At 41.8% G+C, this 20,925-nt stretch overlaps 1 protein-coding gene across 5 annotated transcripts in view; it reads left to right on the top strand.

The window, feature by feature from the left end:
• fgfr1a (fibroblast growth factor receptor 1a) overlaps nt 1-20,925 on the top strand; it is a 33,625-nt gene continuing 12,700 nt past the window's right edge. For 4 of the 5 annotated variants that reach the window (XM_051423423.1, XM_051423425.1, XM_051423426.1 and 1 more), the window contains exons 1-7: nt 2-635; nt 7,252-7,432; nt 13,572-13,814; nt 14,598-14,687; nt 15,878-16,050; nt 18,121-18,244; nt 19,534-19,724. In XM_051423423.1, the coding sequence (XP_051279383.1) occupies nt 7,279-7,432; nt 13,572-13,814; nt 14,598-14,687; nt 15,878-16,050; nt 18,121-18,244; nt 19,534-19,724 (975 nt within the window). In that variant the 5' untranslated portion in view covers nt 2-635; nt 7,252-7,278. Of the gene's footprint in view, nt 636-7,251; nt 7,433-13,571; nt 13,815-14,597; nt 14,688-15,877; nt 16,051-18,120; nt 18,245-19,533; nt 19,725-20,925 lie in introns of all 5 variants that reach the window. The other variant, XM_051423424.1, reaches the window with a different exon arrangement.

Here is a 20,925-nt window from a genome sequence, read left to right on the forward strand (position 1 = left end):
ATGCGCATACTCTCAGATTTAAGGGGGGAGGTTTGGAGCAGCTCGGACTCTCCGTCGTTTAACAGCGTTTTCTCCGGCAGGAATTGGTCCAAATACTTTGTGGGATTCACCGAAGTCGCAACTGTTTCTGTACGAACACACCGCCGGCCGACATTTTGTCTTTCGGGATGTTTTCTGTTAAGAGGGAGTTGGAAGAAGTTTCTTTTTTCTGTACTGGGACGCAGTTTTTCTTTTTCCTCGGAGGTGAGCGAAACGTTTTGGGATAAAAGAGACGACAGAAAAACTCCCGCACAGACTGCAGTCGCCTGGTTTCTGCTGGTTGGACCGGGGGGGGGGAGATAGAGAAGAAGAAGAGGATAAAAGTCTCAAAGGAAATGTAAAAACCCATTTAACTGCATAAGAAGTGTTACGTTTCTCAGCACGCACATTCTTTTCGTCTGGCGCACAAGTTTGGCACAAATATGCGCAAACCTGTTGGTAGTTTGGAGTAAAAGAGCTTCGATTAAATCTGGATTTACTCTTTTTTTTTTTCTTTTTCTTTTCTGGGGAGTTTTTCCTTATTATTCTTCTTCTTCAAGCCTCCAATCTCAGCTCAGTGAGTCTTCCTCATCCGACCACCTCTGGCTGTTTCACAGGTGAGTTACTATCCCTCTCACTCTTTGATTTAACTTTATTTATACAGCAGGTTACTATCCCTCTCACTCTTTGATTTAACTTTATTTATACACCAGCTTTCATACAGAAAACACACAACAACATGCAGCCTGAAAGTTGCCTCACATGCACTGAAAACCCCACTGAATACAGTGTAAATAACAAACAACAACAAACAAATAATGTGGGAAAAAAACAAAGATTAAAAACCTAACATTACTACAAAATAAAAGCCAGATTAAAAAGAGCCACTTTACTGTAAATTCAACGTGTGAAAGCCATTGTTAAACATTTTAATGACTTTACATGATTATCTTGTTTTAAAAAAGGAGATATTTAAAGAATTGTGGCTTAAAGTTATTTAATTTAACATGTTTTTCTTAATAAATCATCTGCTATAATGTAAAAACAGCCTGTTTACACCAGTATTTTGCTTTCTTGTAGAGTGTTTCATGTTGTAACACCTCCATCTCCTCCATGCTTGATAATAAAAAGGCCCAAATGTTGCCTGAAAGCTGCGTTAATTAAGTAAAATCTAACTTAAATATCCAAATAAAGGTTAAATATAGGATTATATAAAGATTTTATTTTTATTCTAGACTGCTTTTTAAAGTCAAGCCATGAGAAAATATTCAAGAATTATCACAATAATGGAAATTCACCAGTGTTTTTTTATCGCGATAATATCGTACATCGTCCCGTCTCTAATGAAGTTTAAAGATAAAATGTGACCAACCAGTTATAATGACGTACAGTGGTGCTGTAGGGATGCTCTGTGGCCCTGTGGTTCCCAACCTGGAGGTCACAGAAGACTCACAGGGGCCTTGAATTTAAAGGGGTGTAAGAAAACTTGACAAACATGCACAGTAAGGCCTATTATGTCTGCATTAAAATAACACAGACGGTATAAAAAGTCCTCAATACTCATAGGAAATGAACTGGTTTTACACAAACGGTAGTACAGTTTATCAGCTGTTCTCTACTCTTACTGTTATACATTGAATATAAAGTGAAATATCCATAAAATGAGACAGATAGTTTTACTTTTAATGATAGAAAATGGGTCATTTTTAAAGGATAAAAGTTGCTCTGGACCTCCAGATGTAAGAAAATGAGGATTTTTTCCAGTAAAAATGAACATTTCTGATCATTCCCACTAATCACGGGTCGCATTATCTGTCAGAATAATCTCAATGTGATTGTTTTACCACATCATGCAGCTCTTTTAAAAAAGAACTGCTTTGGTTTTCTTGTGTAGGCGCCTTTTAATCAGATTAGATCATTAACTGTAATGAAGGCTGCCCACATCAAGGCTGAAGCCTAGAAAGCAAAATGTTTAAACCGCACACGGTGGCGTTAAACAACGAGGGCAAGTTTCATGGAGCTCCATACCCATCCTGTAGTGATCGAACACAACCAGCGAGTTCTCAGACCTCATTACATCGGCCACGAGAGTCTGGGAGAGTTATGTAAAGCTCTAAATGTTACGCTGTAAGGGAAGAGGAGAGAGGAGGAAGATGGATGGTTTAGGGAAGCAGCAGGTCCACAGGGAGTTCACCAGGAGGGAGGGGGGGGAAAAAGTTTTCTCCTCAAACATACAATGGGAAGTGAGGAGGAACAGTCACTGCCCTTTAATTTACTCTGCTGCTCCCCTGGCACGGAGTTATTGTCACTGTACGGGAGTATTTATTATAAAGGCTCAGTGTGCCATGCTTCAGGTTGAGGTTCTGTAACATCTCTACTTTATTTTGGGGCGGGGGGTGGACATCCACAGATGCTCACTTTGAATGTGAGTGTCGACCAAATGGCTCAGACAAACAGCAGAAGAACAACATGCAGCCTGAAAGTTGCCTCACATGCACTGAATACAACTGTGCAAGGTGCTGGGAATGGATACAGTATAAATAACAAACAACAACAAACAAATAATGTGGGAAAAAAACCTAAAGAACTAGCATTACTTCAAAATAAAAGCCAGATTAAAAAAGAGCCACTTTACTGTAAATTCAACGTGTGACAGCTATTGTTCCACATTTTTTTGAATTTACATGATTATCTTGTTTTAAAAAGAGAATTGTGGCTTAAAGTTATTTAATTTAACATGTTTTTCTTTATAAATCATCTGCTATAATGTAAAAACAGCCTGTTTACACCAGTATTTTGCTTTCTTGTAGAGTGTTTCATGTAGTAACACCTCCCGTCTGCTCCATGCTTTCAGTAAAAAGGCCCCAATGTTGCCTGAAGGCTGTGTTAATTAAGTGAAATCTAACTTAAATATCCAAATATAGGATTACATGAAGCTTTAACGTCGCCAGAATAACTGCGATACACGATATTATCACGATTAATCATGAAAATAAACTTTACACTTTTAAAAAGTGGCACCAAAACTAGACTGCTTACAACCAAGAAGTGGCTGTTTTTGTGAAAACAGGAGCCTGAGGGATGTTGGAGGCTGGGGGGGGGCAGCAATGGTCTGATGCTCTTATGTCCGCTGAACTGCAGCCGTGTGCAGACTGTTGCCTGTTGCTGGCTGGGAGTGCGGTGTTAACCGAGGGGGGGAGGAGGAGGAGGAGGAGGAGGAGGAGGGGGCTCCAGATCCAGAATTTGGGAGCTGAGGAATTTTATGCATGGATGGCAGTGAACAGTAATTATGGTGCAGGCCATGTTATGGGTTCGGCCTGTAACCTTTGTCTTTTGTATAATGAGGGAAGCTAAATGTGTCTCCTCACTAATCTGTTTAGTTTAACCCCCTTTTTTTTTTTTTTTTTTTTTTGCCTGATTTTCTGTCAAGTGTTGCCGTCTCTCCTGAAACAAGTTGGATTATAACCAAACGGGGATTCTGTAATGAAGCAAAACGTCTAAAATCCTCTCAGCTGCAGCTCTGCATCAGCTTTCTTCAGATTTAGATTCACACATTTATTAGAAAATGTACTTCCTGAATAACAACGAGCTACTGAAGTTAAATTCATTATCATTCATAAATAATATAAATCTCAATATATCACCATGCAGGAGTTATGGGTCAATACATACTGTAACTATGGTGATATATCATGTTTTAAAACTAAACGTTTATAGTGTTTTTGTTAATCTATACACTAAAAACCAAACACAATATAGCGATATGATCATTTTTTAAATATTTTCTTACACCCATAATCTCAAAATGAAAACTTTTAGAAAGTGGGAAACACAAAATCTGTGAGAATAAAAACCTTTACTACACAAAGAAAGTTTAAATTCATGACTTTCTCCATTTTTACTGAGATTTTCATGTGTACTCTGGTATTTATGGCAGTTTATTATCAGTTTTATCTGCTAAAAAGTTAAAAACGTGGCGTAAAATGATGTGAATCGTTCAAATGAATGCAAAAAAACCACGAATGTCATGCATTTAATTTAATCCAGTTTTAGTTGTGTTGCACCAAATCCTGACAGACTCTCAGGACACTTTTTTTCAAACAGAGCAGGTTTTCTTTATAAATAAAATAATTTATAACCAACTATTCCCACCGTTAAGCATTTAATACGACATCATTATATAAAGAGATTAACATGTGTCTCAGCATTTAAGTCATTTGTTTTAAGTGTGAGGCGAATATAAAGCAGAACTCTCTTTATTTTGTCCCTCGTGTCCTTGCTGTAGATTTGAATGTTTCGTCCAGCTGGGCGGGTTTTAATCAAACTGTAAGAAATACACAGGAGAGAAAGAGAAGAGAGAGAGAGAGAGAGAGATTTATAACTGCACTGTCACGTCCAAGTGTCCAAATAATCCAGAGTTTTCGAGGCAGATGTAATTTACAGGACATCAACTGAGCACTGAGGACTCAAAATATGTATCCTGGGGCCTTATATTTCACTCTTGAACAATAGAAATGACACTTAAGTACAAAATAACAGTAAATTGTGAGCAGTGAACGTCACTGGGAGTGACATTTTATTCTACATAAAAAAAACCATTCTCGTATTGATGCTTTAGTTCACGGTCCTGATGCAGATCCCTCAGATTGTCACAGAACTGCTGATGTTACTTCAAACTTGGGGCTTGAAATCGAGAAAGAAGCCAGTTTTTGATAAAATGTGATAAAACCAGCGTTATGATGAAGAACTGACGCTCTGGGCTGAAGATCTGGTTTGGTACAGACCCCTAAAAATGTCACATGATCCAGATTTTACATGTTTTCAGTGGAAATCATGATCCCTGCCCATCATTAATCACATTGCAGTCGTACTTTATTTATAGGTCTGAGATGTTTGCTGCTACAGGGACTGTGATACGTACAAATGCAGCAGATCCCTGTGTGTGAAGTACACTAAGAAACTTTATAAAACTAGATTTTTATGTAAAGAAATTGCAGTATATCGCCTCGCTTACAGTATTGTAATAAATCGAATAGTAACCCCCAGATTATTGTCAATATACATCCCTTGTAATATCTGTAAAATAATCACAATATGATTTTATTTGGGGGGGGTCAAATGGAGTTTTTTTTAAGTACAGTCATTTATATTCCTTCCACATTACTAATATCTATGATATGGAGCAGTAATATGAGGCTTGTGAGTCCAGGATGAGTGTGTGGACAGCTAGACACACTGTGTGTTTTACTCTTTAGACGGGAGATGACTCAGTGTTGTGTCATACTTTCTGAAACATCTACTCTGACTCCTCTTTTATCGACGGTGGCCATTTGTGAAGAGGGCCGGAGGGGGGGGGGAACGTGGTCGGTGGGCTCTCTGCAGTTCCTTCTGTCTGGCGGCAGCACTTTTCTTGGAAGCCTCCCAAAACACTGACTCATTGCTTACAGAGCCTGCGATGACCAAGCTTCTTTATCCTCCCCTCGGACCCCCTCCTGACCCGGCTCAGCTGCTGGAACAGTGGACCATTCTTGGAAAGTGAAATTGGTTTTTGAGGAGGAACACAATGACTGTTTCAGAGGGCGAACTCTCACTCTCACTCAGTCACTCACTCACACAGGCGATTACGTCTTAAAGGAAACCACAGCTGCAACGCGAACACGACTGTGTGTGTGAACATGTGGACCCACGCCAAGGTTGTCTTTGACTCAAATCTTACACAATCTACTCACGAGTCTTCATCGATGAGACCCAGCGTTTGTTTTGACCCCTTCGTGACAGCTCGTGGGAGCAAATGGTTGTTGGGGGTGGTCACTTTGTGCTCAAAAACCAACTGTTAGGTGATAGATCTCTCAGCGTGGAAATGATGGGCCCGGCGGTCTCGCTCTCCACAAGGGTGTCACGTAGCAGGCTGTAGTTTTCTTGGCCTTAAACAAATTCCTCAAGGGGGGGTTTTGGGTTAGGGGCATGTGTTAATCTCTGCGGCCAGATGCTGCAGAGGTGATGATGCGAGCAGATGTTGCACCCGCTTGCACAGTGCCCCTGTTTTTTTTAGGAGGGTGCTGCACATCCTCGGACCCCTTGGCGGACTGGTCCAGTTGAGACGGGATGGTCTCTGAGCTCCAGACATCTCCGCTGTTTGTTTGCTCAGAGATATCAGAGCGTGCCTGGTGATCTGCAGTTTCTTATCAGTGTTTTTCGTACAAGCAGAACCTAAATTAAAGTTCCTACCTTGAACCTTTTTGTACACGTACAGAATATTCTCTTTCCTTGTCAACAAAACGTGTCTGCTGCTGTTTTACAGAAACAGCCACTGGCCTGGTTTCACTCTTGTGTATATCAAAGTTTATATTCCAGACACAAATATTATTCCATGTAATCAAATGTCCTCGTTCTGAGCAACATTACACTAACAAACATCTCAGAACTAGAGCCTTGATTGGGCCCGAACCGAAGCCTGAATCACGTTTCATGTCGGGTCCAATCAGGTTCGGGCAGAGAATCAAAGCTCTGCTTAAAAAAAGGCTAAAAACTTAAGCAAGTTCTGCTTCTTACATGCATTGAAAACTCTATTTTTACTCCTTAAACTACTTTATTGGGCTGAATTTAAGAATTTGTTCCTTCAACTAACATTAAGAATAAGTGAAAAAGCTTACAATAAGACCATTTTCTTGAACAGTGTAATAAAATAAGTGACTTTGTGTTAAATTAAAGCACCCGAAACACTTTTAGCATTTTTATTAAAACAATGAACCACTAATCAGCTGCTTCATTTCCAACACTGTTAAACTGAGACGTTGTGCAAGTGGTCATAATCAATAAGGACAATGATCTTGTTCCTCTGCTGGGATATTATGCAATCATTATTGTTACTGGTTCAATCTACCTCCATATTAGCTGGAATATCTTTTAGTTTGATGTATTTTCTTAAAACCAGATTACTTTTCTAATGTAAAACATGCTTTAGAAGATTATTTTTCTGTTTAGTCAGAAAATAAGACTAATTTCCCAGAATCGAGGCTTGTTTACTTTCTTGAGATTCCTTTGTGCTGTGCACTTGCGTTGTCCAAATAAACTTATCTCTCTTTGTTGCAAACCTGCGAGAAAGGAAAGCCTGAACAGACTTTGACTCACTGTGTGTTTTCTCTCACTCATAAACCGACCTTTTGAAGGCACGAGGCGCGCTCACACGGTCACGTTTTCATCTGTTTCTGTTATTTTCTGTTTGTTTTTTAGCGTAGCACTGTGAATGACCCGCCGCTGATGCCCCAAAGGTCTGAATGGAGTTCCAGTCGCAGAAAAGCCAACAGTTGTAGCTCCCTCAGCAGGATGCTGATGAGGCCAAGTATACTTCTGTTTCTGGCTTTATTCGCCCAGGTTTTAAGGACGCAGTGCCGGCCCGCCAGCGCTGATGAAGGTAAGATTGTTTGATAACTCACTCGGACTGTATTTGCTGTGTTTGTTCCCTACGACGGAGTGTTAGGGCCAGACTATTTATGGAAATTATGAGAAAAAAGTCTTAACATTACGATTTTATTCTCATAACATTACACCTTTATTCTCGTAACATTATGACTTTTTTCTCGTAATATTACGACATTATTCTCATACTATTACGACTTTATTCTTGTAATATTACGACTTTATTCATGTAACATGATGACTCTTTTTCTCGTAATATTACGACTTTATTCTCGTAATATTACGACTTTATTCTCGTAACATTACGACTTTATTCTCGTAACATTACGACTTTATTCTCGTAACATTACGACTCTTTTTCTTGTAATATTACCACTTTATTCTTATAATATTACGACTTTATTCTCATATTATTACGACTTTATTCTCGTAACATTACAACTTTATTCTTGTGACTTCCAAAATATTATTTGTTTATTTTTCCTCTTATTCTGGCCCTAATACTCCGTCATAGTTCCCAGCTCTGGGTGCTGCGTTATTAAAATATCACGCAACTGTTTGAGCTTTAAAGTCCGTCTTATCTCGACTCCTGTCTTGATAATCAAAGCTTTGTTCTTTATACAGGAATGTAACACTAACACACTCCAGGCTTTGGTGAAGTCTCTCCTTTGTAGCGTCACTGCTCCCCCCCCTCCCCCGTTCGCCTGATGTTGTTTGAGTGCACTCTGTTTCTGACTCAGTAACGCCTTTTTCCTGACTCACTAAAACCGTTTATTACCGACTGAACCTTTTGGTTTTATTTAGTTCTTAAACGGGATGCTACATCTTTAAGATTTTCTATAAAGAATTTATCCCGTTCTGGCTGTTACACAAGTTCTGTAAAAGAGGTGGAGGGGGGAGAGAGGCACTGAAATCGAATCCTTAAAAATGTGTGTCTTGGATGCAGTCCAGCGGTGTAATAGCTGCCTGGACTTGTGGGTAGATGGGTTGGATGTTTACACTCTGCAGTCGGAAGTGGAGCAGCAGCAGAAGAATATGATAAAGCCCGGCATTATAATTAGAGTAATTAAGCAAGAGGGTCTCTCGGAGCTGTAAGCCTCTAAAATAAACTTGGTGCGGCTGTGTTTAAGCCAGCAGTGGGACAGGGAGGAGTAAATGACTCCCATCTGTAGCCCGAGGGCAGCCCCTGCTCCTCTCTCCTCCTTTGTAATGAAAAGGTATTTGTTGTCACTGGGAGAGGAGTTAACTGCCAGGGAAACTACAAATTATCCCCCTTTTTTTTTTTTTTGGTTAAAAAAAGAAAGAAGATGCTACTCTGAGCCCTCCCTTTATCCTCGAGGATAAGGTTTCTGAGGAGACTGTTTGTCTTCTAAGGTGAGCCATAAATTTCCACCAGGGGTGGGGGGGAAGTCTGATGCATTTACACTCCACCCAGCTCTTAATCACCAAATGGCCAGGTACTATCTATGCGCCTCTGTGCTTCTCCTCCTGCTCCCCCCACTGACTTTTCCTTGGGAATGCTTCACTTTCCCCCTCCTCCTCTCCCCTTGCTTCCCCGCTGGGTGACGGATGGCTTCAGCTGTCGACAAACAATCACGGCAGAAGCATTTGGTTGCATTCCTTTTGTCTTGGTCGGGGAAACGAAATAGTTATATGGAAATTGTCGTGTTTTATGCGTGTTTCTTTGTTTGTCTTCGGGGGGGTCTCTGTTGTGTGTTGTTCACATAAGAAAAGAGTATTCCCCGAACACATTCATTGAGTTTCTACAGGGGCCACATGCACAGACATTCAAATGAAATATTCTCAGAGAAACATTTCACTGTCGGATAAATCTTTTTTTTTTTTTTTGTGGCTGTGACGGTGAAGTGACAGAAAGTTATTTATGTTGTTGTCCCCGGAGGATTTTGTTTTGACTCGATGCTCTGCTGTCAGTCAGAGCCACTGACCCTTCAGTGGAGGGCTCTTAAAATCTAGAGCTGCCACAGTCCTGAGAAAGACTCTGTTCAGACATTGACGGGGGCCCAGAGGAGCACGGCTCTGCTGACGGCTCTGAAAGCGGAAAAAACAAGCAAACTGACTTAAAAGGTCCAGTGTGTAGGACTCAGTGATTTAGATCCAAGAAACTCCAGGCTACTGTGGAGACAACCGTTCCTATATTCAGGTGATTAAACACTTATAATATTCATAGGTATGTTTTTATATCAAAGGCCTCAATGTCACACACTTTTCCAGAATCAGAATTTGGTTTGTTGCCACATACGAGGTGTTTACTTTAATGTTTCTGGTGCATAAAAATCAACAGAATAATCATAATCAAGAAGGAAAATTAAAAAAACAAGTCAATAAACATTCAAGGATATTCTACTGGGTATTAATAATGATCTGTATGTGACATTATATTGTAACTATTATGGTGACACAGAGCAACTTCTATGCTTTTAATGTTTAGTTTAAACTCTTGTTGTCACTCGTAATTCACAGATAGATGATTCGTCTGTAAGAAGAAACAATAAAACCGTTATCCTGCTAATCATGCAGCATGTGCTGTCTGACTGTGTTTGATTCCTTTCTGTGTGAGACAGCAACAGAAACTACATCAGCAGTAAGTTTTTTTGGTGTTTTTCAGAGCTCCTGATTTCCCCTGTTTGTCCATTAAAAGCTATAATGTAAGGCTAAATGTGGCTGCACTCATTTGAATGACAGTGGAGCAGCAATCCTTGTAGCTCCCGAGTGTTAATGCACGCTGATTGTCAGCAGCTCATTTAGGAATGAAAAGCTCCTCCACTGGAGTGCTTTCAGGAGGGACACTCGCTCGGTGGAGTTTTTTTGGGGCTTGCTAATAGGCATTGTGCTATTCTTTTGCTTCCTGCCAGTCCTGCCTTTTGTCTTTTATTAATCCCCCCCCCCCACGCACACTACTTCTACACGTCACCCACCCCTTCACTTTGCTTCTGCTGCAGAGGAAGCTTTAGCCGTGGCCGTGTTTCTCCGTGTGCCACCACAGAGCCTCAACCAGCCCCGGCTTCACTGCATTCAACCATCACTCCAGTGAGAGCAGGAAATCCCAGAAGTCATTCACGCGGCATATTGCTTCCTATCTCGTAGCCAGAGAAGGTTCCATAGACTGGCGCCAACTCTTCCCTTTTTTTAGTTGGTCTTGAATTTACACACACTGGTGAGCTGGTTTAAAAAAAAAAAACCTCTCTAAAAAGTGTTTTTCTGCTTCGCAAACATTCCTTTCATGATTTTATGTAATTAGGCTGATTTTGAACTACGTCAATCAAAGTTTTCCAACCGGTTGGAAGAACACATGAGAGCCTATTCCAGATGAAAATACCGAGCTTAATCCATTTTAATCCAATCATAGCAGCAGCAGGAGGATTAATTGAGATGAAACATCCTCTTATTCAAAAGGAAACACTAGAAACTTTTACCTCTCCCGTGTGAAGAGCTGAAAATAAATGTACTGTGAGTGTTTGTTAGTCTTAATTAATATTTCGAGTTAATCAGGAAAATAACAGTAGTCGGGCTGATTGCGTCACACCTCACTCCAGTTTTAAGTAGGTTGTCACAGAAGCACAAATGGTCCCGACTGTGGTCCCACAATAAAGCAACAAGCACATTTTACAGCTTTTTATGGGCGTTTTATGATGTCTGCAGCCAGATTAACAGCTGGGATGTTGACACAGTCTTATCAGTGGCATCTCCATTTAGAGGGGCAGGGACATGCTGGCCCCGGCCGCCCCCCCCCCCCCCCACCTACATACAGTGCAGAGACCTTGCGTTGAAGGTTCAGGTCGGAGAGTGAACGCCTCTCTTGCTTTCTGCCCCCTTTTTGGTTTTGTTTTTGAGGAGAAAGTTGATCCTACCCCCTGGCCCCTTTTTCCTGCTGGGATTAAGGGCCTGTCAGACATATGTGATCCAGGAAATACCTTTACTAGGCCCAAGTGGGGTCACCATAGCAACTGGCACTAGAACCTGCCGCTGCAGGCCCTCGCTCGCTCGCTCGCTCGCTCCCGTGCACATGCTCACTGGCTCGCTCTCAATGCTCCCTCTTCCCCCTTTATTGTTCGTGGCCCTTTGTTGTGATGGTGGGAGGGATTAGAAAGGTTTTTTGCTGATGTTGTCCCGAGGTTATGTTGTATAGATCTGCTTCCTGTGGCGAGGAAGTGCGTTTACAAACACACAGAGCGCTGAGAACAGTACGGAATAATCTCATTTTAAAGGGATTGCTCACCGCTATGGCATTTGATTGTGTAGTTTTATTCGGCTTGTTATGATGCTGAAGTGTAGGAAATGGGGGGGGAAAGATGAGTAAAATGATTTTACATTATAGCTCTGCCACAGGGGAGTTTCTTTGTGCTGCTGCTTGGCTAAAATAAGAGAACTATTCCAACTTAAGCTGAAACAATCAACAAAAAGATCCATCAATTAAGCATTTGAGTAAAACTTGCATCCAGTTTCTGAAAGGACGGGACTGTCTGCCTGTCTCTGCTTGCCTTATCTCATTGTAAACTGAATACTGCTCCTGAGTTTTTGAGTTTTGTTTGGACAAAACAAGACATTTGAAAATGTCATCTTGGACTTTGAGACAGTGAGTGTTTATATATAACACATTTATGACATTTTATAGATGTTTAAAGGTCCAGTGTGTAGGATTTAGGAGTATACAGGGTACTCCTTTTTTAAGAAATCATTATCCAGGAATTTTCAAGGGGGTTTTTCTTGACAATACAGGACAGAACTTGCTCACAATGGGGGTCAGCATTTATGGGAGACATTAGTATGAGCTTGTTCTCGTGGCGTCCCTTAGCTGTTCTCACAACAGCCAATTTTTGTGCTGCGGCTTCAGTGGAGCATAAATAATAGTTCAAATCAAGTTTCATCTATTTTATATAGCAGAAAAATTCCTCATCTACTGGAAGTACTTTATCATTAATAACAAAATAGACTTGATGTCCAAGGTTTGCTGCGAGTGGTGTGAACAGCTCTTCACTGATATGGGAGCAGGAAAACTAGTCTCTACATTTCCAGGTTTTCCAGATTTCCCAGGATGCATTACAGATCACAACTGCTTGCGTCACCCTCCCCCTTCCATATTATATTCCTGCCAATAGATCCTCCTAAATGTTACACACTGGACCTCAGCTGGGCGATACAGCTGAAGGGATAGAAATGAAATATAAGTGTGATTACAGTCGATATTGGTAATTATTGATCATTTTAATGACACAGGTAATATTCTACTGTTAATGTATTGTTGCTGAGTAGCTGAGGAGTGTTTCCATTGTGGCTGACGACAGTCCAAAGTGTGGAAGCGTCCGTGTTTATTCACTCACAGCAGGCTCCGTTATCAAGGCCTTCGATAGGCTGTTTATTAGACGAAACGCCGTCGTTGTGTGCTTTCATGGTGGCTTACGTTTAGAGCTTAAAGTGCAACAATCAATATTGATAAAACCTCTATTGCTGATATATATATTTCTATAGTTTTATGAACGCTACGATCAGTTTCAGCCCTAATTTCCACCAACCCATGGATGCTAATTGGACCGCCGTGGGCCTTCTTGGCGTGGAGGTGTGATCCTAGAGCAAGAATGTCAAGCACTGACGATCTTTACCTTTTTGTAACTAGACAAACAACACCATTGTGATGGACAACGTGTCAGCGTAATTGGGTTACCCCCTCCCCCTCGCGGACTATGTAGTCATTTAGAACGGGGGCTCAGGTGTCTCGCTCCGTGACACCTCCCCTCTCTTCATTCCTCTAATTGAATTTCACCTTCCTTTCCCAAGTAGCTCCTTGTCTGCCCAACGATAGGGCCTTAACTAATTTGGGATATGATTTATTTTTTGGGGCGGGGGGAGGTTGGGCTAGGTGGTTTTTGCCAGGAGGAAATCAAAGGAAGGACTTTTCTGCTGTCTCTCAGATCCTGTTGTATGATTGAAGTACCTTTCGATGTGTCTGCAGCACAGATACAGCCCAGTTTTGTGTGATCCCCCGTCAGTTACTGATTATTATTTATCTATATATATATATATATATATATTCTTGTGTTTTATAATTACATAAAGTGATAAATAACCTCACGGAGCTGTTGAAATAAAACCATTTCTTTTCTCCTTTCCCTCGGTAGTCTCTGTGGAAACACAAGCGGAGCTGTTCACGCTCTATCTCGGGGACCGTCTGGACCTGACCTGCCCCGCCAGGGACTCCCCCCACGCCGTCAACTGGACCAAAGACCACGTGACGGTAGTGGACGGGGAACACACGCGCATCCGCAACGGGCAGCTGGAGATCGAGAGCGTGGAGCTGACGGACTCCGGCCTGTACGCGTGCACCACCTTCGGCAACCACAGCGACTACTTCAACGTCACTGGTACGGTCACAGAAAGAGTGCAGAGATCTTAGGGATGCACCGATCTCACTTCCTTCAGACCAAATACTAGCAGAGGACCTGCATTTGACTAATGAGAGGTTATGTACCGGAGTAGTTTTATGATTACAAGTATGAGTACATGAGCTCAGTGTCGGACCCGATGCTGCTGTTGGTGTCGTATAGAAATTAAAGCAGCTTTTGTGGTTTGTTTTTAATAGTTTTGTCACATTCTTTTAACTCTTAGTGTAAAAGTATGTATATGTATGTATATTCTTCTCAAAGTCTGCAAATAGAGATCCCGACCCAGAGGTTATTGTAGCAGGAAGAAGACAGAGAGTTTAAGTATTTAGGCGTCACACTAGACACACGAGTCACATTCAAAACACAACTTTTAGACACATAAGGAACTATTTAACTGTGGATCTTCTTACACCAGCTGGACACAGACAGGTAGGACCTCATTATAGTCAGTAGAAACACTTTATTTATTTAAACACTTATTTTACACAAGAAAACTGACAAATTAAGGCTTGGAAATGTAAATTATTAAGGATTTATCAATAAACAAACAAAGTGGGGATATTTTATGAATCAGTGTCTCCTTTATCAGACTATTCCAATTTTCAAATTAACATCTAATCAACAAAAAACTAAAACTAGACATGATTTGTTACAAGTAAGGAGAGTGTATCCAGTAAATAACATACATATTGATCTTTGTCTCTAGTGTTTATGTAATAGTTAGTGATTGATTGTGCGTGTGTTTACTTTCTGTTTCACCAGTTGACACCCTGGCCTCGTCTGAGGATGACGACGAAGATGAAGAGTCTTCGTCAGAGGAAGCCAAGCTGTTGGGCAGTCAGAAACTGCTGCGTAAGTGTGCTGATCTCTTCACGTTACCAATGCTGCGGCAACAAATGGTCATAATGGTCCAATTTGTCTATAGAGCAATAAGACACTCAGGGCTTCATCATCTGGCTCCTGCTGCCCGCTCTGCCCACAAAGAATCCAAGCATGCCGACCTTGAGTTTGTACTCCAGAGCTTTATCTCTCCCCCCCTCAAACTAATACATGACTTTTATTTTAAAGCCACAGCACCTACAAGAAGGATTTTCTTTTCTATTTAAAGATTTCCCCTAGACTTTTAGATATTTTTACAAATATATGTGTAAAAATAATGTTTTTTTTTCTGTAAAAATAAAGTATAATTTGCACATTTGAAGGTTTTCTCTACCTCATTGAATCTATGAATATGCACTAAAGGTTTCCTGCTGGACACAAGACGTCTCCTCCTTCACTGTAAAGTCTATTCTCTGTATCTGTGCAGTGGTGAATCACACTCAGACATCATTCAGACATCACACTGTAGGAATGAGAAGAAACGGATATTTGAGTGGAGGGGGACTTTAAAGAAAAGCCCTTTGACTATAATTTAGAAATCTTTTTTTGTTTTGTTTGGTTGAACATTTGATTATACAGTAATCCATCCATTGTCTGCGGGTTATCTGAGGCCAGGTTGTGGTGGCAACAGGCTAAACAACGTAGTCCAGCCGTTGTTTTCCAGCTTCTCCTGGATGATGAGATTTATAATCTATCCAGTGTCTTCTTGGTTGACCCCGGGGCTCCTACCAATTGCCCGGAAAACCTCCTAAAGGAAGGCGTTCTGCTACACTTACAAATGAATCTCCCTGTGGTCGAACATAAAACTCGTTACGGCCAAACCAGGACCAGCACAGAGGTCCAATAACAAAGCACCACTCTGGTTGGGAAAGCCAGTCCTCCCAGTCACCCCCCTCCAGGTTTCTCAATCGTTAGCCACATGAGAGTCCCCCCCCAGCGGTCTGTGAACCGATCTTTAGTCTGTCCCCTTACCTGGGAATGCTCAGTTGGGGTGTTATGTAATGTTCTCCATTAGAGGAGCTTGAGGTTTAGTGTTCCTAAAGTATGTTTTTAGCTTTAGTTTTTTATTTTTAGAGAATACACACAGTGTTTCTGCATCTCTATCTAAACTGCTAATTGTGTTTGTTACTCTGTTAATTGTATTTTTCCGTCTTTTTCTGTAGCGGATGCCCCGCAGTGGGCATATCCAGAAAAAATGGAGAAAAAGCTCCACGCTGTCCCAGCCAGTAAGACGGTGAAGTTTCGATGCCAGGCCAGCGGCAACCCAACTCCCACGCTGAAGTGGTACAAGAACGGCAAAGAGTTCAAGAGAGACCATCGCATTGGAGGCTTCAAGGTGAATAACACAAATATCTTTGTAATTTTCGTTCACCCTCCCTTCAAAACTCTGTGATGTGTCAGTGATCTCATCTCTACATTAGACCCCCCCCTGCAGTAAGAAACATTACTGCAAGTGAAAAACAGAAGCAAGTTTCACATTTGACTTGAGAAACAATGCAAGATGAAACCCAATGCCTCAAAAAGGAACGTTGTTCCATAGTAATGATACCTCCAGGTGGGCAATCCTAGCCCTTCATCTCGATGAAGGATAACATTGGCTGTCCTCATTCCGGGTATCAGTGCATCATCTTCTCTGTAATTACATCCATGCAGCAGTAAATTTACCATGATACCTGCTGTATCTGTGATATATGATGTGTGGCGTGATTACACAATGTCTTCCCATTTCCAGGCAGGCTGTATAACAGCTGGGGTTGTAATACTTGATAAGACTGTTTACTGTAGTCTGTAGATTTACTTAGCAGAGGTGTGGCCTGTGAGGGGCTTTGGACCGGATCTGTTGTACACCAGTTTCTGTCACCACCACTTCCCCTGAGAGATTGTATTAATCAGCAACCTTATCAATGGGGTTGGGCATCATTAACGTTCTCTGATAACCGCTTCTTAAAACAATACATTTAACTCTGCACCGGTGCCCAACCGTTGATGACGTTAAACAGCTTTTTGTTTTATCGCTAAGGCACATTTTAACTTGACAATGAACAACATATTGACTGTTAACAGTTTAAAGGAACGACTTTATCAGGAGCAAACAACACGTTTCGCCTGCAGCTTCCTCAGATTCGCCATGTAGAGAGGGTGTTGCTGTAACATTAACTAGCGATCAGAAGGAAACTGTGATTGGCTCTGGCAGATACTGATCGGCATGAACCAGCATATGTAATATATAGATCAGGAGGCTGTAAACATTGTATGAATTATGTATTAATATCTGCATTCAGTGGCAGTTGCCTCACAGGTGTGAGATGTGTGTGTGCATGTTCACCCGCCTCCCTCCCCTGCCTCTGCTCTTCCCATCAAGGTGTGTGCTAGCCTTGTCTCGTGCTTCCCCAGCCCATCTCCCTCCCCCAGCTGGGACACATTTAGGAGTTTCCTCTCAGTTGCCTGCTCCCTTCACCCCCCCCACCCGCCCAGCCAGGCAGCCAGGCAGCCAGGCAGCCAGGCAGACAGTGTATTTAACCATCTGGCTGCTGTTTCTGCAGTCGAGGTGCAAAGGTCTGCATCAGCGGCCGAGGACGTCTCTCATCCCTCCCACACTGGTGCTTTTATGGCCGGGCTTCTATTGTTCATATCGTCTGCATCGAGAGGTGCAGGAGGGAGTGGAATAATGTAGACCACATGTATATGAAGCCAAGCAGAGCACATCTGGCAGCAGGCAGCTGGACTCCCTCATCACGTTTTTTTAGCTAAATGAGGGAAACCGTACGGCTCAGTCTGTGTATATGCATGTTTGATGTTGCCATTGCCTTAGAGGTTCGTTGGTTAATCACTCACTGCCGGTCTTGGCAGATTTATGGAAGAAAAACTATAACGTGTCTTGGAGAAAAAAAATAGCCAGACATCAGTTGGTGCTAATAAGACAGGTTGGCGCAGATGTATATAAAACAGGTACCCCCATTTTCCCCGTGGTCTTTGTTGGGTAAGGACAAAGATCTGCTGATTAAAACATCGGCTGGTGGGTCACAGGAAGAGGGAGTACTGGGTTATCGTGTTATCGTCACATCACACATCATTGACCTTGTTAGACGTCGCTTTAAAATGTACAACAAAAACTGATTTATGACGATTCACATTGGGAGAAAGCAGATGGAGAAAAATGTATGTTTTTGCTGTTAGACCCAGAATGGCAGACTAGCTCCACCCCCGTTGTCGTGATTGGCCTCGTTTCTCTTCATTAAAGTTGATTTTAAAACATTTTAGTTCTGAATTGAAGAACTGAAAGAGCCATTTTTAAGAGTTATTAAGTGTTTATTCGGGCTGCGTAAGTGCTTATTCTTCTATGGTGGAAACTCTTGTTCTGTACGACACCCACTGTAACTCTGGCTTTTTCCCCTCAACTTTTTAGGTCCGGGACCACATGTGGACCATCATCATGGAATCTGTAGTACCCTCCGACAAGGGTAACTATACCTGTGTGGTGGAAAACCAGCACGGCAGCATCAACCACACCTACCAGCTAGATGTAGTCGGTAAGTGTTGAATAGTCATCAGGGATGTCCCGATATAATCTCAGAGATCTGTATCGGTTAAGGCATGTATCGACCGTATCGAACCCAATCTGATCCTTTGTTTTACGCCAGCTGTCACACAGGTGATTTTACTCACGAAGCGCTCATGCACAGTGCAGCCATCAACTCTCTCTGCTCGGAGGAGAGACAGACAGTGCTACAAAAGCCATTAAGAGTCATTTATGTAATGTAATCTGCGCTAAAGATGTTGAGACGAGGAAAATAAAGAGAATACGGATAATTTATGTGCCGTTTATAGGTTAAAAAAGGTTAATAAGTAAAAAATAGAAGCATTAAGGAACAGCTTGGATGCCGGCAGCTTTTTTTTCTCCTTTTTAAGCTATTCACCTGTATCCTGATCAATGTTTAATCACCTGTTGAATATTCATGAGGCTTCAGTGTTGTGTAGGATCAATTTCACAAATACCTCCCATCAGATTAACCAATCAAATGTATCCCAAGAGCACAGGGGACCCGGTCCTCGTGCGCGGTGAGCTGGGTCTTTTCCATTTGATAGATTGAGTCTGTTTACTTGCGGCTTGAGCGATGGATCCATGTAGAGGAGAGAAGTGATTACTCCTCCGGGACCTGCCCCGTCTCGCTCTTACACCACCGCTTCTATAAATCAGTCCCGCTCCCTCCGTCACTGTCGTCCCCTGGGCTTCGCCTGGCCTCCAGTAGAAGGTCTAGACCCCGATGAGCAGTGAGATAGCTTCAGCGAGGGCAGACTTTTGTCAGTTTAAGTCCCCACAGACGTCTTGGTCAGAAAAGCTTTGGACAGTTGACTTTCTGCCAGACGCTTGGCTTGTAAGTTTACTTTGGAGAGTTATCAGTCATCGAAATGGAGCCGCAGGAACATTTTGGTTTCACAGTAACGGCTCCAGATCAAACACTTAACTTGCTTCCTCGTCTATTGTGGGCAAGTCTTTAAAAAATTACATGAGCAGAATATAGCAAGGGGGAAATGGCCGCTTTAATTCTCCATACGAGTCTGCAACTAGTGAAATCACACAGTTATCAGATCAGATTGTACAGGCGACCTTGTCTGACGTCTGCCCCGCTCGTTTCCAGTAACAAAACCTTAACGTGTCGTAGGCTTTATTTGGAAATCAGTCATCCGTGTGTACTTTTGAATTATTACACATGCTGTTTGTCTTTGATATTGCGTGTTTGCTTCACCGCTCACCACCACTCTTGTAAACGTGTGTGTGTGTGTGTGTGTGTGTGTGTGTGTGTGTGTGTTGTTGCAGAGCGCTCTCCCCACAGGCCGATCCTGCAGGCCGGCCTGCCCGCCAATCGCACCGCGGTGGTGGGCAGCGACGTGGAGTTTGAGTGCAAGGTGTTCAGCGACCCTCAGCCTCACATCCAGTGGCTGAAGCACATCGAGGTCAACGGGAGCCGAGTCGGTCCCGATGGTTTACCGTATGTCCGTGTCCTCAAGGTAGGAGCTTACTGTGACCGACCCCACCGCAACAACATGCTGTTAAAGTCTTTATTCTGTAATTTGGATTAGATATCCTCAGGGTTCCCACACATCCTGGGAAACCTGGAGATTTAGAGACTAGTTGGAAATTGATTAAAAAGACTAAATATCCTGGACAGTTTTTGTATTTTAGCCCCTCCCTCACATCTCCTCCTCTCCTACATGCACAGCAGAGTTAATTGTATTCATAATTCATCTTCTAGAAAGTGAAAATGTTAGTTGTACATAAAATTAACATAACAATGAACACCTACACTTTCTAGAAGATTAATTTTCTGTAAAATAAAATAAATTCTACTTGATTTGAATTATTACTTACGGGCTGTGGCCAAATTATGTTAGATTAAAACTGCAGTAAACTTTGTCATGAATAAAACTGGAGTTAACTTTATGAATACAAGGTCTACCAGCAAGTTATATGGCCGTGTGTGAGTAAGTGCTGTCCTGTATTGTCAAGAAAAGTCCTGGAAAATGATTTTTTTAAAGAGTGGGAACCCTGATTGTCTGTCATGTCTTCTCAGATACCCAATACTGTCTGTAAAAGTGTGTGTGCGATTCCAAAATAGGGCTGCCCCCCAGCTGAAGATGTTCCTAATTGACTAATCGCTGCGCGTTTTATATTAATTTAATTATTTAAATATATATATAATTCAACAGCCACCTGTTACAGAGTGTAGTTACCCAATTTCCCCTCAGGGATGATATCTATCTATCTATCTATCTATCTATCTATCTATCTATCTATCTATCTATCTATCTATCTATCTATCTATCTATCTATCTATCTATCTATCTATCTATCTATCTATCTATCTATCTATCTATCTATCTATCTATCTATCTATCTATCTATCTATCTATCGTAGTGGGGGGGTAAACCCCTCTCTGAAATGATTTACTAATCTAGAGCTCGACATTTGCTTCAATACATTACATTTTTCCTGTTAATCATATTTGGACGCCCAGTTGCGGACGCTGCCTCGCCACAGCAGTTTTCGACCTGAAGACTATAGTCGACTATTCAGGGGGCAGCCCTATTCAAACATGTGATCTTGCTGTTGTGTCTCTGAACGTAACCCACACGAAACGAGTTCTTCTCTCTAGTTTGATCCTGTGTCTGTGTTTGTCTGTGCTGCACATGACGTGTTTTTATTTCCAG

The sequence above is a fragment of the Dicentrarchus labrax genome, unplaced genomic scaffold, assembly GCF_905237075.1.
Source record: "Dicentrarchus labrax unplaced genomic scaffold, dlabrax2021, whole genome shotgun sequence".
NCBI lineage: Eukaryota > Metazoa > Chordata > Actinopteri > Moronidae > Dicentrarchus > Dicentrarchus labrax.